This window comes from Thalassophryne amazonica, chromosome 4 (genome assembly GCF_902500255.1).
Source record: "Thalassophryne amazonica chromosome 4, fThaAma1.1, whole genome shotgun sequence".
Lineage (NCBI taxonomy): Eukaryota > Metazoa > Chordata > Actinopteri > Batrachoidiformes > Batrachoididae > Thalassophryne > Thalassophryne amazonica.
The window spans coordinates 42,080,545-42,098,673 of NC_047106.1; the positions used below are offsets into that span (position 1 = coordinate 42,080,545).

Genomic DNA, 18,129 nt, shown 5'->3' on the forward strand with positions numbered 1-18,129 from the left:
AAACACTAAACAAAATAAATGCTAGTAATAAAAGAATAAATGCCAATAATAAAAAAGTACACTACAACAATGCACAAAAATCCCAAATTAATGGGATACCGTATACTCCAGTGCAATTTAAAAAATGGTAATTGCTCATTGAGCGTTGCTGAGATAAAAGTTTGAAATAATTGCATTGTTGATTTGGAATCAGCACTTATTACTGGACCACATTACTTTCAAAACCAAGCAACAATCTTTGAAGAGTTTAACACTGCACAGTCACGATTATTGGAAAATTAAACAAACAAGCAACAAAATGAAAACATTATCACACTTGACTTGACCCAAACAGCTGGGTTAAAGTGGTTTGTTTAGTGAAACTGAGCAGCGAGTAAAGTACAGTGTTGCATAATGTAGCTGACTGGCAGTGTGATTTCATTTCATACTTTGACTTTGCACTTGGCAAAGGTCAAAAAGTGATGGGAAAGTGAACAACATTTGATGTCATAAGATACAGTTTGTGATATAACAGCCTCATCATAAAGGCATCATTTTAAGTTACAGACTATAAATGATATTAGGCATCAGGAATTTACTTTTGGCTTACCAGCGTCTCTGTATGATTTCATTCTGTCCCTGTTCTGAAGTGTCCAAAAATCTGAGCAGAGGAGTGTTAAAATTAAACAATTTTTTTCTGCTCACTTTTTCCACTGTAAAAGTTAAACATGATCATCTGATTCTGGCTCAGTCACCTGAGGTCCAGATGACCTAACTGTTCCCAACTTCACTCCAGAACATGATACAATATGCTCAGATGTTTTTTAAATAATTGGATTTTTAAATGTTTTCAATCAATAGGATATTAATGGCAACAATAGCTACAAATGGATCAAAGTAATAGTATTTTTAGCATTATCCACTATTTACTATACCATACCTGGAGAAATAGAGTCAAAACAGGTAAATGTCAGCTTTTTATCAGTATTATTGCTGCCTTTAATTATAACATCAGTCAGTCTGAAAGTTTGCTGGGTTAATTTTTTGACCTTATATCTTCTATTTTTGTTTTCAAAGTAGGCCAAGGAATTTTGGGCTGTAAATCATGACTGTTGCACTTGAATATGTTTGGCCACGGTGTCAAACAGAAATTCCGGAGTATGCTTATTTTTTTTTATTTTTAATTATTTATTTATTTTTGCTAATTAGCTCTTTACACTCCAATCTGACATCATGCCAAACAAGATGAAAAACATCTAAATTAAAACATACGCCATTTACACTCCTGACTTTATGTTTAAGATAGTGCAGGTGTTTGTTAAATTAATGTGTTTGCAACTTGGGGCGACAAGATTTTACAGGAAGTGGAGCAATTGAAGCACTGTATTCAGGCGAGAATATCTACTAAGTGACTGTGTTCAGAAAAACCTGTTCACCTGCTTCAAGGTGTGGAACCATTTTGTACAAATATGAAGCTGGATCATTTACACTGAATCATTTATAAATATGAAGCAAGGAAATACATTTTACAGAGAATCATTTTTTGTAATTACCTAACCCCCAGTGTTTCTACTGTTTAGTCAGTCCTGCTGGTCACAGGTCCGTACCCCCCCCCCCCCGACCACCACCCCACTACCCTTAACCGTGCCACTGACTGTGAATTAAGTCACATGTCATTGGTCACGTGACATCTACAAATGTTTGACTGGCAGGATACCTAGAAGAGAGAAGGGGAGTGGTTATCTTGCCTATTTAAGAACTGTCGGCTCCCGAGCACAACTCAGTCAACCATGGGTCTCCTTGGGATTCCGACATGGATGCTGTTCGTCTGCCTGAGCTGGCTCTGTGTGGGTCAAGTGGGGGCGAGGACGTAAGTTGAACTGTGCCGTCAAAAGATTCAAATGCTCTGTGTGTTTTCAAGTCATTGAGTTATACAATGCCAAAAAAAAAAAAATAAAATAAAAAACTATTGATGTAAAAGATGAAAAGGTTTTTTGGTATATATTGTTTTTTTTCCCCTAGTTTCAGAACCAGTGAGGTATGTTCTGTATGTGTGCCTGTTTGTGTGGTTTTAGGCACTACATGGTAGCCGTTCCTGCAGTCATAGAAGCAGGATCTGAGGCCAGATTCTGTGCAAGTCTCCTGTGGCTCAATGAAACTACAAGAATGATCATCACTCTGAATAAGAACACAGTGGAGGCGTCCAACATCATCTACGACAAATGGTCACGCGAAGGGTTCCATGAATGCCATACCTTCCAGGTGAAGTCTTTAAACAGGATTTAATGATTTATCAGTTGTTTTACTGTTTATTTCATAAACATGTTTAGACATTTTCAAGTTACTTTCAGCAAAGAATAAAACTTTGTTGCATGTTATATGAGCCATATATACTGCAATAAAATGATTCACACTGAGTAAACATGCTAAGGCAGAACGGTGGGCCAACGGGTTAGTGTATCTGTTTTCAACACAGAAGTTTCTCCTTTTGAGACCACCTGTGCCTATTCTCTGTGTAATGTAGAGTTGCATCAGGAAGGCCAATCGGCATTTAAAAACAACAACAACAACAACAATGCAGATCTCTGTATTGGATTTGATGTGCTGCCCCTAAGAAACTGGGAGCAGCCGGAAGATCAATAGGACAGAAATGTAAATTATCAAAAGACCTCCAAATGACCTATGTAAAAAGAAAAAAGCCAACCAAACAAAAAAAGAATGCAAATGAACAAATAATTTAACATATCATGTTAATGGTATGTAAAGTTATTTCATAATGACATCATGTTTGCCAAAAGCCGAGCATCATATCACTCAGCAGAAAATGGGTAATCTAACTTTGTTTCAATTTGAAGAAAAAAAAAAAAAACACACCAAAAAAAAACAATGACATTATTAATATAAAAACATCACAAGAAACACACATTTAACAACACTCAAATCTCTTTATTATTTTCTTATTTTAAAATGGGTTTATTTAGTCATATATTGTATTCATTATTAGTGTTTAATATGAGTGAATACATACGATCTGAAGTTTGTTTCTGGTTTTGCAGTTTTTTATTGTTGACCTCTACTTTTTTCTTTTCCAGGCTCCGATGGTGTCAAAACAGGAGATATATAATTTTGAGGTGGAGATACGAGGAGGAGCAGCATTTCCCCCCAGACAAGTCAGGAAAATCATATTCAAACGCTACAAACCATTCACCTTTATTCAGACAGACAGACCCATCTATAGCCCTGGACAAGAAGGTAATTTGAGATTTTATATATTGCACTGTACATCCTTTATACACCTTTTAATCCAGGGCATCCTGAGACAAACTTGAAACCCTTGTGACGATTATATCTGTAATAAAGGATGAATAACGGACCTGTGGTGAACAATACAACTACTATTTACTACTGTTCAATTAGAATTATTGACTGCACAGCAGTCTTGTGTGTTGCATGATTTCAGTGTGTATTGACTAGACAAATCAGTGTTTTCAAATGAGCAAATTCAAGGCTAAAAGTATTACTTGTCAAATCTTGCAATTTAATTATAACATTTTTGAGCTTTGCTTTTATTTAATTTAATTGCAGTGCAATTCAGAATCATGACACTGGACACCAACTTGAGATCCGTCAGTCAAGTGGTGAGTGTTTGAACTGTTTCCATTCTTTTAAACCTCATTTACATACCAGAGACATTTCCTTTCCTAAACAACAGTTAAAGATGTCCCAGCTTGTGGCATACAACTTTACAGAAGCGGATCTGCTTTAGGGGCCTCAAGCAAAATAGCATCAGAAGACATAATGAAGTGAACTTGATACATTTGTGCTCTTTAACACTGGCTGTTATTAATCAATTTGTATGTCAATAGTTTTGAAGCTCTGAATCAACAATGTAATCAGAGCTCTTTAACCTGTAGGTGATAAATTAAGGGTTCACAGATTTTAATTTACTAAAGTTGATATTCGCCTAATTTATCTTATATATACACACACATGTAGTTCTGGTCAAGTTACTATTTTATCTTGAAATCATTACACTGCACTAATAAGGGAGCCACAAATAACTTGATTTCCCCCCCTCCCCATCTCTTGCAGTACTCATTCATCGAAATAGAGGTAAGCTGCCATTAACAGTTTATGTAAGAATACCATAATCTGTTTAATGTCCACAGAACCACTTTCTTTATGTGTATGTCTTTTTAATTTATCGTACAATCTTCCAGTCATAAGTCAGACTTTCTGTGTGATATAAAGTGTTTATATCAAAATTGCAAATTTTCAAAAACAAATTTTGGACAAGAACTTCTCAACTTAAGAGCTTCAGATATATTACGTTTTACTTTTGAACATGATATATGATTTAAGAAAGCAGTAAATGTTGCTGTAAATGCAATTACTGTGGATAAGAAATAAAAACAAATATTCGTAAAAAAATGTCATTTATTTAAAAGATAATGGTTTACATATAGTCTGTGCTAACATACAGAGCACACATAAGTCAGTCATGCTGCACTCAAATAGTGACTGTTTCTCTCTCTCTCTCTCTCTCTCTCTCTCTCTCTCTCTCGAGAGAGAGAGAGAGAGAGATTAGTAAATGGACTGCATTTATATAGCGCTTTTCCATCTGCATCAGACGCTCAAAGCGCTTTACAATTATGCCTCACATTTATCCCGATGTCAGGGTGCTGCCATACAAGGCGCTCACTACACACCGGGAGCAATAGGGGATTAAAGGCCAGATTAGTGTGAAAAGATTTTTTTATACTACTTTTCAACATAGATTTTTGGCAACAGCATGATCCAGTTTAATCTGCATTACTGTCAAAGGAGAAAAACTAATCAAGCAGTATGGTTCACACTGTTTCCTCACAGGAGGAGCATTGAGACCCAGAAATACTGAAAAGGGTGTTTCTGTGTGAAATTCACGCATTCTCATGGTTTGTCATATGTACATGTTCTTTACTGTACTTAACAGGATCCGAAAAGCAACTGTATTGGACAGTGGCAAAACCAGACCTGCAGTAGAAAAGTACTGCAGCTGTCTTACAAACTGAACTCTGAGGCCCAGGAAGGAATTTACAATGTTATTGTGATAATTGAAGAGCAAAAAATATATCATACTTTTAAGGTGGAGAAATACGGTAAGACATACTGCCATCATATAAATAGTGATATGATAAAAGATAAAAAAAAAACATCAAAGGTAACAGCCATGTTTTGTCCCCAGTGCTGCCTAAATTTGACGTCAAAATAAATACATCTGATGAAGTGTGTGTAACGCAAGAGAAAATCAAAATCGAAGTTTGTGCGACGTAAGTATCTGGGATCTTTTACAAAGATATACATCATCCTGATCAATTTTTCTTTGAGTTCATGAGGACATGACTTATTTTCAACCACATAATGTTTTGCTTTTATCCAATTAGATATACATACGGCCAGCCTGTTCCAGGTACTGTTGAAGTTGAGTTGTGCCAAATTCTCCAACGTAATGTTATAGTTCCTTTGATAGTAAGCCCTGAGCATCCACAAGGTGTCCCTGAAATAGTTCCACATTGTGAGACACAGACAAAGAAGGTATGGCTTCATTTGTCATAGCATCTCTGCATTCCACTAAAGTCCATATTTAGTGAACATTCTATGCTTAATATTCAAACAACTGTGGGTATGTGTTTTAACCAAAGATCCTGGCTTCTTTCCACTCTTTAAATGTTTGTGTGTCCTTCTTAGCTAAAGTCCAACTTGTACCTATTAGAATTTTAAAACATTTCTCATTTAAATCATTTATAAAATCTTCAAGGGCTTTGCACAGTCTTGAATAAGTCACAGGGGCATATGAAGTAGTGTTATCAGCCCAAGTCTTGAGGTGTTTGGCGATGTCAATAGGAGAGGTTGCCAATTCTCAAGCATCTGGTGTGACACTCACACTTTCAGCATCAATCTCACGTACAAGCAAGTAATGTCACACCAAAATAAAAAATTCTCCCGTTAATTTTCTGTTGATGACAAAATTAGACCAGACCAGAGTGCATTGTTTTTTAATGAAAGGAGAGGAGTTTAAGGCACACACCCGCACAGCTGTTAACATCTGCTGACGGTCTCAGAGCAGTATTTTCTGATTCGCTGAAAACCTTGCACCTGATACATTAGCTGTGCCTGAAAAGTTCAGAGTTATCTGATAAATTGCCTAACAAATCTATTAATTAATTGTCTAACAAAATTGTGTCCCTTGTCACTACAGACGTAGCCTAATCAGTCTAATTGTGTGTTGAGACAGTAGGCTACAAACTTCAAATAGTTTCAAACATTGTTTGACGTGCAGGTAATTTAAAAGGACATTTTGCATGTTGTTTAATGTCCTGGTTAGCAAGTATTCGTGATTGTAAGTCTATCCGTGCACATGCGCCAAAAATTAGTGGCCACTGATGTATTTTATTGCTGATTAGTGACAGAGAAAGTGAAGCGTTTTGAACCACTGACTCAATATGAAGCAATTGTGTTGAAATGGTTCAGTGTTTCGAAGCATTTGATACAATTAAATATGGCAACATCTGATGGTCAATGTTTAACATAGCACTCACGTGGAACAATTAAACAGGCACTGTTATGTATGTTAAGTAATTAAGGTTCTATGTGCATCTTCAAATTCTTGACTATATTTCCATTTAAAAACATTAATAATGTTTTTCTCTTATAGTGTGATTGTGCCATCATAAAATACTGTATGTAATAGAGATATACATTGAGAAATGTTTGTGCAGCTAGGGACTGTTATGACCATAGTTGTACAAAATGAAGGGGATTTGGGGACTTGATCATTTCAGCGGTCTTAGGCTTGAGTCTGTTCATCTTCTCTCCTGTTTTGGAGAAGAATCTCTCACGTGGAACAGAAGTTGCTGGCATATGAAGACAGATTTTGTCCAGTTTGTAAAGAGTTGGATAAACAGTTGCCTCCACCCTCCCTATCTCCCCTTACAAATTCACTGCAGAAAATGGTTCAGAGGAGAATTAGCATCGCCCTTCAACCCCCCCAACTAGGGCCCTCTTGACTCCCCAACCATTTTAAGCATTTTTCTTTATTTTGCCTCTGACATGCCTACAGATTACCTTGCAGACACAAGACGAAAAATGGAAAGAGGGGAAGACTCAACCAGGGCAACAGGAGGTAAGCTACTCACATAATTACTTAGGACGAGACATCGTAGCTGTTAACAGTTGTTTGCGTAACCAGCAGTCAATTCGCCCTATTGAGGTTTCAAATCGCCTGTGAGCACACCTTGTGGAAGGAGTGGTCCAGCCCCCTCGTCGGAATTCCTTTGTCTGAGAAGTTGCTGAGAGACTGGCGCTGTGCTTGATCAAAATTTTTTCAAAAACTGTGAGGCACATCCGAGTGGACATCATTCGAGAAATTCAGCTGGTTTTCGGTGTAAATTTTAACGGCTGATGAGAGATTTTGGATTGTTTCTATCGCTGTAAGGACTTCCCACGGAGTGGGATGTCGCGCAGCGCTCCGAGGCGAAGTCGTTATCCTGTTTCAAGCTGAAAACCTCCAAATTTAAGCCTCTGTTGACCCAGGACGTCGTGAGAGAACAGAGAACTTTCAGAAGAGGTCGGAATCAGCAGTTTATCCGGACATTCCACTGTTAAAGGAGATTTTTTTAATGAAAGACGTGCAGACGGATTGGTGCGTTGGCTCGCAGCTGGCGCTGCGCGCCGCCACAGGAAAAACAGCTCCGTTGGAAGCCTTAAGGACAAGTTGGAACATGCCCTGCTGTTAAACAATTTCTCAGATACTCACTCAACTGAAAGCCACCAAAAGCCGCCTGGATTTTACAAATGGTTATTAACACGGAGGTGTTATTCCTGTGGCGGGCACGCGGCGCCGGCTGCGAGCCGACGCACCAATCCATCTGCACGTCTTTCATTAAAAAAATCTCCTTTAACAGTGGAATGTCCGGATAAACTGCTGATTCCGACCTCTTCTGAATGTTCTCAGTTCTCTCACGACGTCCTGGGTCAACAGAGGCTTAAATTTGGAGGTTTTCAGCTTGAAACAGGATGACGATGTCACCTCGGAGCGCTGCGCGACGTCCCGCTCCGTGGGAAGTCCTTACAGTGATAGAAACAATCCAAAATCTCTCATCAGCCATTAAAATTTACACCGAAAACCAGCTGAATTTCTCGAATGATGTCCACTCTGATGTGCCTCACAGTTTTGGATAAAATTGTGATCAAGCACAGCACCAGTCTCTCAGCAACTTCTCAGACAATGAAAATCCGACGAGAGGACTGGACCACTCCTTCCACAAGGCATGCTCACAGGCGAATGACGTCACGGACAGGTGTGAAAAAACTCACGCATGCGCACGAGGGTTCAAGCTTGGCTGATGTAATCACACGTGATTCAAATCCATATAGTTTTTTAAAAAAAATAAAACTGTCGGTTTCTTTTCTAATAGACCTCGTATATATATATACACGAGGGTAGGCTGAAAAGTTCTAAGGCTCACTATGATACAGTTAATGCATTAACTGCATCATACAGTTTATGATACAGATAATGCATTAACTGCATCATAGTGAGCCTTAGAACCTTTCAGCCTACCCTCGTGTGTGTGTATATATATATATATATATATATATATATATAGTGGGGCAAAAAAGTATGTAGTCAGTCCCTGATTGTGCAAGTTCTCCTACTTAGAAAGATGAGAGAGGTCTGTAATTTTCAACAGACAAATTGAGAAAAAAAAAAAAAAAATCCAGGAAATCACATTGTACAATTTTTAAAGAATTTGTTTGTAAATTATGGTGGAAAATAAGTATTTGGTCAATAACAAAAGTTCAACTCAATACTTTGTAACAATCTTTGCTGGCAATGACAGAGGTCAATCATTTCCTGTAAGTCTTGACCAGGTTTACACACACTGTAGCTGGTATTTTGGCCCATTCCTCCATGCAGATCTCCTCTAGAGCAGTGATGTTTTGGGGCTGTCGCTGGGCAACGCGGACTTTCAGCTCCTTCAACAAATTTTTTGTGGAGTTGAGGTCTGGAGACTGGCTTGGCCACTCCAGGACCTTGAAATGCTTTTTACAGAGCCACTCCTTCGTTGCCTGAGCAGTGTGTTTGGGATCATTATCACGCTGGAAGACCCAGCCACGTTGCATCTTCAATGCTCTCACTGATGGAAGGAGGTTTTGGCTTATACATGGTATAAGCTGATACATGGTGATGTTCATTCTTCCCTTACACGGATCAGTCGCCCTGACCCCTTTGCAGAAAAACAGCCCCAAAGCATGATGTTTCCACCCCCATGATTCACAGTAGATATGGTGTTCTCGGAATGCAACTCAGCATTCTTCTTCCTCCAAACACAAGTTGAGTTTTTACCAAAAATGTTCTATTTTGGTTTCATCTGACCACATGATATTCTCCCAATCCTCTTCTGGACCATCCATATGCTCTCTGGCAAACTTCAGAAGAGCCTGGACATGTACTGGCTTAAGCAGGGGGACATGCCTGGAACTGCAGGATTTGAGTCCCTCTCTGTGTAGTGTGTAGCCTTTGTTACTTTGGTCCCAGCTCTCTGCAGGTCATTCATTAGGTCCCTCTGTGTAGTTCTGGGAGTTTTGTTCACTGTTCTCATGGTCATTTTGACCCCATGGGATGAGATCTTGTATGGAGCCCGAGATCAAGGGAGATTATCAGTGGTCTTGTATGTCTTCCATTTTCTTACAATTGCTCCCACAGTTGATTTATTCACACCATCTTGCTTGACTATTGTAGATTCACTCTTCCCAGCCTGGTGCACATCTACAATTTTCCTCCTGATGTCCTTTGACAGCTCTTTGGTCTTGGCCATGGTTGAGTTTGTTCGAGGCTGTGGATAGGTGCCATTAATACAGGTAACAGGTGGAGGCCAGAAAAGCTTCTTAAAGAGCAAGTTACAGGTCTATGAGAGCCAGAAATCTTACTTATTTGTGGGTGACCAACTACTTATTTTCCACCATAATTTACAAATAAATTATTTAAAAATCCTACAATGTGATTTTCTGTTTTTTTTTTTTCTTTTTCTCATTTTGTCTCTCAAGTGTACCTATGATGAAAATTACAGACCTCTTTCATCTTTCTAAGTAGGAGAACTTGCACAATCAGGGGCTGACTAAATACTTTTTACCCCCCTGTAAATGGTTACTTTCAAGAGATGGGGATGGACCAGTTGATTGTCTGGGTGGTTGCCATCAAGGACACAAGGTGGTACTGTAGTGTGGTGGATGTGTGGCATCAGCACATACTCCCAAAGATGACCTGGTGCTAAAGAGATTTTCCCCATGTATGAAAGTGGTCAAGTACTTTGAGCATCATGCGTTGACACCATGGTACCACATAGTGGCCCAGCTCATTACTAATACTAAGCAGATAGTTTGTGGATTTTTTTGTAATTCTTTGTTTGTCACCGCCCCATACTGCAGCCAGAATGGTGATGCAAGAAATAAATTCAGTCAGTCACACAGCTGCTGATGGAAGTGTTTAATGTAGAACAAGCAAGCAAGTAAATCGCCACAGTGCTTCACACTTTTGACTGTGGACACAATATTAGCTGAAGATACATTTTTGTTTCTGTGAACCTGAGTTTGTTTTCTTTTACAGATAACCGCAAATGGCTGTGCCACTTTTCATTTTGCTATGGCCAATTTTATATACACACAGAAGTATTTACAAGATGCACTGCTGGTCACCGCTGAGGTGGAGGAAAAGGGAACAGGCAAGTTTTAATATCTGATATAGTTTCAGTCTCATAATGCTTTAAAATGATAAAGCAATGTATTGAAACAGTGTTTCATGCGTGTTGTGGTAAGGAGATCTTTTTTTCTTCCAGGCATTTCACATGTGCAAAAGCAGAGAATTGTACTTTCCTATGAGGAGGGCCGCCTAGAATTTATTGATGTAAAGACGTATTATGAGAAGGGATCAATTATCGAAGGAAAAGTAAGCACAAAGTCTTGGTTTTCTGTGGGCAGCCTACTGCCAACGAAACAATGTACATTTTCATTAACTCACAGGTGACTTTATGCCCATCAGATTAAAGCAGTTTACTACAACCAAAAGCCTGCAGCTTACAAGAAAGTCTACCTGTTTGAGGGTGAGAGGTGGTCAGCAAATCTCTACAGTAACCTCACAACAGACAGCCGTGGTATTGCCAAGTTCCAATTTAACACGTATAACTCCACCAGGGACATCCGCTTGCACGTAAGTAAGATGACGTATTAAAATTATACTGTTTTATATAACACTAGATCCTTGTCATTATTTGTGTAATATAATATGATCCTTTATTTGTTCACATCATAACCGTTAGGAGAGTAATCATGTTTTGAAATTGTTCAAACCAAAAGTGGTTTCTTTTGTTACAACCGAAACACATCAGTTTTCCCAAATTCTGATTTTATGCTAAAGCCAGTCACACATAGCAAGAATGTGGAAGAACCATGTCTGATACGGCAAATATTGCCATAATCGAGGTGTGGCCAGCCCTGTCGGAACGCATCCGGAGTACCTCGTCCACACCTGCACGATGGCATCCAAAGCGCATGTAGACAACAGGTAGATGACACAGACTGCCGTCAGATGGCCATAAAAGGTGCTGCAGACTGTCCGATGTCCAAACGTCTGGATGGCAAACACGGGACCGAAGCGCTGTGTTCCTTGCACATGCGTGGGGCTGCAATTATCACTCAGTCGTGTGTGTGTGTCTGTGTATGCATAACGCTGCATGGGCCACTAAGCGGGCGTGCTACTGGACAGCTTCACTGAAAGTTTGATGGCAGTTGGCCATGTTGTCCCATGCGTCAGACAGAACCTTTCCAGGGAACTTTCTGTCTTGTTTGCTCACATCAGGAGCACAATGCAACTCTGGACACTGCGTTGGTTGGATTATCACATGGGATTACGTTTATTTTGGGTGACAAGATTTTAACTGCAGGCTGCTGGCCTGGCTTCACATCCACCCTGTGCTGTGAAACACTCCTGGACCACTGTTGGAGGTGAGATTTATTAATGTAACCACGGCCTGGCACAAGTTCCATGTCATATGTCCTACAGAGTTAGAAGGTGATCATTTATTACAGCATGAGATCCGTTCAGCTCCGAGCCTGATGCGTGCAATGGCGCGTTACTGCACACCACAGAGGTGCAGCTGCTCGTGTTATATACAGTTATGATGGACACAATATTCACATTATTTAAGTCGCCCATTGGAAGGACTGGACAAATATCTGTACTGTAAGGTCTGAAATTATTTGAATTTTTACCAAAATGTAGTCATTTATCTCAGAGTAAATGTATAATTTAATGGTTGAACGGTTTCTAAATATACTTTGAGAAAAACTAAAATTCTGGTGTAGTAAAATTAAATCACATGTAGATTTTCACCATACTGTTGTCGCTGTATAATATTATTTTGCACGCATTTCATCATTGCATTTCCCGTCATTTCAAGCGTTTCCAAATTAAACCCCACTTACGGAGTTTGTTTCTGATATCCAGGCTAACACCAGACCATCACTGGGATACCCCGGCTACAGAATTCCCTACTTCCAGACTGCAAGTCACCAGTTATCTTTGCTCAAGACAGCTTCCCCTCATGAACAAACAATCAGCTACCTGGAGATAAAGAGCTTTGAGAAACCAATTCGAGCTAATTCAGAAGTGGAAATCTCTATCCATTACACATTTGTTGGCGAGGGAACCTACTATGGTTGTGCAGATGTGGTATATTTGGTGAGTAGTGGATGAACTGTTTCTCTATTTATTGAATGTTTTCTTTTGCAGACATTCACACGGCAAAATGATATATTGGATTTCTTAAAGGAATTCATAAAAATTCACAAAGGAGCAGAACTATGTTCGTGGACACTGAGTTATTGTTTACCTTCCCTGTGAGACTCGAGACAAGAGTAAATATTTGTTTGTTTGTGTGCTGAGTGTGACCTTTCAGGATACAGTATGTTGTACTGCAGAATAGTGTGTTGGATGCAGCATGGCACCAGTGTACAGTGCCAGACCTGACATCCATCCATCCATCCATACCTGCTTACACCAATTAAGGGTCCAATTGCCTTTTAATTATTTTAGTTTGTTTACAATTTTTTTGTGAATTATGTCTTGTATGATGATTTTTTTTATTTTCCGTACAGCACTTTGGTCCGTTATTGTTGTTTTAAAGTGCTTAATCAATAAAGTTGGTTGGTCAGTTGGTAAGGGTACCAGACCTGACATGATGTAAACTTTTTTCCAACATTTTCACTTCCATTGATATCACTAAACCTGAACTTATAGAAAAGAAGATACCAGCTAGGCCCTGTGACAGAAAGGCATCCTGCCTATGTTGTACCCTGCCTCATGCCCTATGACTGGATAGGCTCCAGGCTTTCCCCCTTCTCCCACCTGTGACCCTTAATTGAAGTAAGCGAGTATGGATATACCAACTAACATCACTGTGTGTGAAAAAGATGGAATGAACAATCTGATTCTGGTCGGCAGTGAGATGTGTTTCCAAAGGTGTTGATAGTAGAGAAGCTTGAATCTTCGACTGGACTGGGTTGCTTGATGCGAGGACGTTTCGCTTCAAATCGCAGAAGCTACCAGAGCAAGAATTTTAGCTGAGGAAGCTTCTGCGATTTGAAGCGAAACGTCCTCGCGTCAAGCAACCCAGTCCAGTCGAAGATTCAAGCTTGTCTACTATGGAAACCACCTGGACAACTGAGAGCCTACACAGAAACATTCCAAAGGTGTTGTTCTCCAAGACGATCTAGACTCTATTGTGATGTTCCTGACTCAGGAACATCCCAACAACCCAAGCATCTATGAACTGGGGAGCTGACCGGTGGGAATGATGGTCTATAATCATTTTTGTTTTCTCTCAAAATCTACAGATCTTAGCCAAAGGAAAGATCGTAATGCAGGGATATGAAAATGTTGACATACTTGAATGTCCAGGTAGGCAATATAGGTGACATTAAAAGTGTTACACTGTGCAACAAATAATAGATAAACGCATAGAAAATAAGTAAATGAATGTTTCCTGTTAAAAGTTCACAATCCCTCAATTTTACTCTTATGAAATGAACTAAAAATCCCATTTTCATCAAAACTTTCTCTGTCTGTTGCAGTGACTGATGGTAAGGTGACCTTTAAGCTGAAAGTGACTGCAGTTTTTGCTCCAGAGTTCCAAGTTGTGGCATACGTCGTCCTCCCTAGTCTAACTGTGATCGCCCACAAAGCTGACTTCCTCACTGAGAAATTCTTTGCTCATGAGGTCAGTGTTGGAGGAATATGGGTGGAAACAAAACGTGTCAAATGTTCTGTGGGTATAGAATCACATAATTTGGTCAATACAGCAATAAGAACTTATTCGGGGGGACACACATTGTTTAATGTCACTATTAACACCATACTAGGTAATAACTGAATGAAACAAAGTTTTAAAGAAGTATTTTTGTGAATGTTTAACCTGCTGTGTTTGTTTAAAATGTTGTAGAGTAAAATTTGGAGCATGTTGAGAAGATCACTGGTTCAGGTTCTACCACTCATGTCTAGATGATGTCTTCATGTGTCAGGTGTTCTTGGACTTTATGCCTCCAACAGCCACTCCTGGAGAGGTGGTCAGACTGTTGCTGAAGGCTGAGCCGTACTCTCTGTGCGGCCTGACCTCTGTGGACCAAAGTGTCTACATCAAGGAACCGGGGAAGCCCCTGGACGCAAATGTGGTAACTGCATTGTGACATGAGACACAACATTGCCATACCAAATCATGCATTATTGTCTATCATGGTGCAGAGCTGCCAAACTGATTGCTTGATGTCTTTAGTTATTTTAGTTCCTTGTTTTAGTCATTGGAGGGCAGTATTGTGCTCTTCAAACATCTTTGTTTGAATGACCATCTAAACTGGAAGGCTCTTAGTTTAGCAGGAGTTAATAAAAAAAAAAAATTAAGATCATAGTTTTCTTTTTCTTAAAAGCTTCCGTTATGTAGATTGTTAAAAATGACACAAAGGAGCATTTTCAATTGCATTTGATGATTTAGTTTCATATGAGATTGGTCAAAGAAAGCGCTGATTTATAAACTATAACAAAACATAAACAAAGTAATATTGTAGCTAGTCATCCTGACATGAAAAAATATTTTGTCATTAAACTTTGTAATTTTCCCTTTAAAAAAAAATGCCTTTTTTTGGCAATAATGTGGACTGAATGAATTAGAGTACTCAAAGAAATGTCAAAATATGCAGCAGTATATTATTGTGTGCTGCATTTTTGATAGTAAATCACATTCACGGTCAAAGCAGATAAAAAAAAAAATCAATTACAATCAACCAAAGCTTGACTACAGTAGGACAAAATAGAGTTACATCTCATCCAGAGCCTGACTACACTCTAGTTCTTTTTCATTTAACACATTAGGATTTATTCTCTCATGGATTGCATTATTTAGTTCTGTGTTCTCTTGTGTCATGAATTCCTGTTTTTCTGCCTCTGCAGCTCTATGATAGTAAAACAATTATATACAATAGTATAACTATGCAATATGAGTTGTTTTATCTTTTAAATTGTGGTGCTTTTTGTTTCCTTTCTTTCACCCAGTAGTAAGTAACCTTCTAATGTAGTTCTGAAAAATGTGATATACATTTTTTTTTTTTTGCCTGTATCTGACAAAGGTTAATATGTTTGACATTTTTATTCACAATGGTAGTTTGATATTAGTTAGCGCTATAAAATCCATATGTTTGCAGCTTACAGATTTTATGTGCATTTCCAGATATATGACTTGTTGCCTCTGAAAAAAGCAACTTCTTTTCCATATGAAATTTTTGATCCACAAGACTGTGTGCCTGTGAGACCAAAGAGAAGCATTTTCCCATTCCCTGGATACGTCGAAAAAGATACATATATGGTTTTGAGGGTAATTGTTATGAAACTATTTTAGTATTAAAATATTAAGAAAAATACATTGGGAAATATGAAAGCAGCCACTGTGCATGGAATGCTTTTTGCAGTGATATTTTTGTGATTTTTTTGGCTTGTCTAGAGTGTGGGTCTGAAGATGGCAACGAGTTTGATTATCCGAACACCAGATTGTCTCAAATACAAAGGAAAAGAATACTATAGTGGACGTAAGTGTGATATTTATTCTTTTGATGCATTATTTTATTATATTGAAGGTGCAACTGTTCAGTTAAAAAATTAACTGACAGCAATATAGGAGTGCTTCACTGTGTGAGAATGTTGGCTTATTATGCCAGCAAATGTTGATGACGCTACAAATGTACAACCCCTGGCAAAAATTATGGAATCACCGGCCTCGGAGGATGTTCATTCAGTTGTTTAATTTTGTAGAAAAAAAGCAGATCACAGACATGACACAAAACTAAAGTCATTTCAAATGGCAACTTTCTGGCTGTAAGAAACACTATAAGAAATCAAGAAAAAAAGATTGTGGCAGTCAGTAACGGTTACTTTTTTAGACCAAGCAAAGGAAAAAAATATGGAATCACTCAATTTTGAGGAAAAAATTATGGAATCACCCTGTAAATTTTCATCCCCAAAATTAACACCTGCATCAAATCAGATCTGCTCGTTAGTCTGCATCTAAAAAGGAGTGAACACACCTTGGAGAGCTGTTGCACCAAGTGGACGGACATGAATCATGGCTCCAACACGAGAGATGTGAATTGAAACAAAGGAGAGGATTATAAAACTCTTAAAAGAGAGTAAATCATCACGCAATGTTGCAAAAGATGTTGGTTGTTCACAGTCAGCTGTGTCTAAACTCTGGACCAAATACAAACAACATGGGAAGGTTGTTAAAGGCAAACATACTGGTAGACCAAGGAAGACATCAAAGCGTCAAGACAGAAAACTTAAAGCAATATGTCTCAAAAATTGAAAAATGTACAACAAAACAAATGAGGAACGAATGGGAGGAAACTGGAGTCAATGTCTGTGACCGAACTGTAAGAAACCACCTAAAGGAAATGGGATTTACATACAGAAAAGCTAAACGAAAGGCATCATTAACACCTAAACAGAAAAAAACAAGGTTACAGTGGGCTAAGGAAAAGCAATTGTGGACTGTGGATGACTGGATGAAAGTCATATTCAGTGATGAATCTCGAATCTGCATTGGGCAAGGTGATGATGCTGGAACTTTTGTTTGGTGCCTTTCCAATGAGATTTATAAAGAGGACTGCCTGAAGAGAACATGTAAATTTCCAGTCATTGATGATATGGGGCTGCATGTCAGGTAAAGGCACTGGGGAGATGGCTGTCATTACATCATCAATAAATGCACAAGTTTAGGTTGATATTTTGGACAATTGAAAGGATGTTTGGGGATGATGAAATGATGATAATGCATCTTGCCATAGAGCAAAAACTGCAAAAACTTTCCTTGCAAAAGACACATAGGGTCAATGTCATGGCATAGGGTCAATGTCAATGAGCAGATCTGATTTGATGCAGGTGTTAATTTGGGGGATGAAAATTTACAGGGTGATTCCATAATTTTTTCCTCAGAATTGAGTGATTCCATATTTTTTTCCTCTGCTTGGTCTAAAAAAGTAACCATTACTGACTGCCACAATCTTTTTTTCTTGATTTCTTATAGTGTTTCTTAAAGCCAGAAAGTTGCCATTTGAAATGACTTTAGTTTTGTGTCATGTCTGTGATCTGCTTTTTTTCTACAAAATTAAACAACTGAATGAACATCCTCTGAGGCCGGTGATTCCATAATTTTTGCCAGGGGTTGTATGTGCTTAAAATTATATGTGTTCATGCTCCTGTGCATGCTATATTGTCACTATTCATATATCTTTTCATTTTCAGTTTATTATCGTAAGACTGACAGCTATGCTGTACGAAAGCCAGCTTTAGCTGTAATAGAGCCTGTTGATGAAGTTTTATCTACCCCTGGTCCTGAGCTTGCACCAATAGTGACGATTCGCAAATACTTCCCTGAGACTTGGCTGTTTCACTTGGAGGAAGTTGGGTGAGCACTTATTTCAATACTCTTTACAGATGTGTTGGCTCACATTCTTCATCAAACCACCTCTATAAAAGTTCCAGATTGTGTGCATTGGTGTTGTTGCAGCACA

General features: G+C 38.7%; 1 protein-coding gene across 1 annotated transcript in view; it reads left to right on the top strand.

Annotated features, from left to right (window-relative positions):
- The first annotated feature begins 1,766 nt into the window (after positions 1–1,766).
- Positions 1,767–18,129, top strand: part of LOC117508903 (alpha-2-macroglobulin-like) — a 55,444-nt gene continuing 39,081 nt past the window's right edge. Inside the window, exons 1-18 of the mRNA XM_034168745.1 lie at positions 1,767–1,849; positions 2,055–2,241; positions 3,072–3,231; positions 3,565–3,617; positions 4,072–4,092; positions 4,952–5,117; positions 5,204–5,288; positions 5,403–5,428; positions 7,079–7,141; positions 10,857–10,966; positions 11,060–11,227; positions 12,524–12,757; positions 13,912–13,975; positions 14,149–14,294; positions 14,596–14,745; positions 15,795–15,938; positions 16,065–16,149; positions 17,861–18,023. Coding sequence (XP_034024636.1) covers positions 1,770–1,849; positions 2,055–2,241; positions 3,072–3,231; positions 3,565–3,617; positions 4,072–4,092; positions 4,952–5,117; positions 5,204–5,288; positions 5,403–5,428; positions 7,079–7,141; positions 10,857–10,966; positions 11,060–11,227; positions 12,524–12,757; positions 13,912–13,975; positions 14,149–14,294; positions 14,596–14,745; positions 15,795–15,938; positions 16,065–16,149; positions 17,861–18,023 — 2,105 coding nt within the window. The 5' untranslated portion in view covers positions 1,767–1,769. The remainder of the gene's footprint in view (positions 1,850–2,054; positions 2,242–3,071; positions 3,232–3,564; positions 3,618–4,071; positions 4,093–4,951; positions 5,118–5,203; positions 5,289–5,402; positions 5,429–7,078; positions 7,142–10,856; positions 10,967–11,059; positions 11,228–12,523; positions 12,758–13,911; positions 13,976–14,148; positions 14,295–14,595; positions 14,746–15,794; positions 15,939–16,064; positions 16,150–17,860; positions 18,024–18,129) is intronic.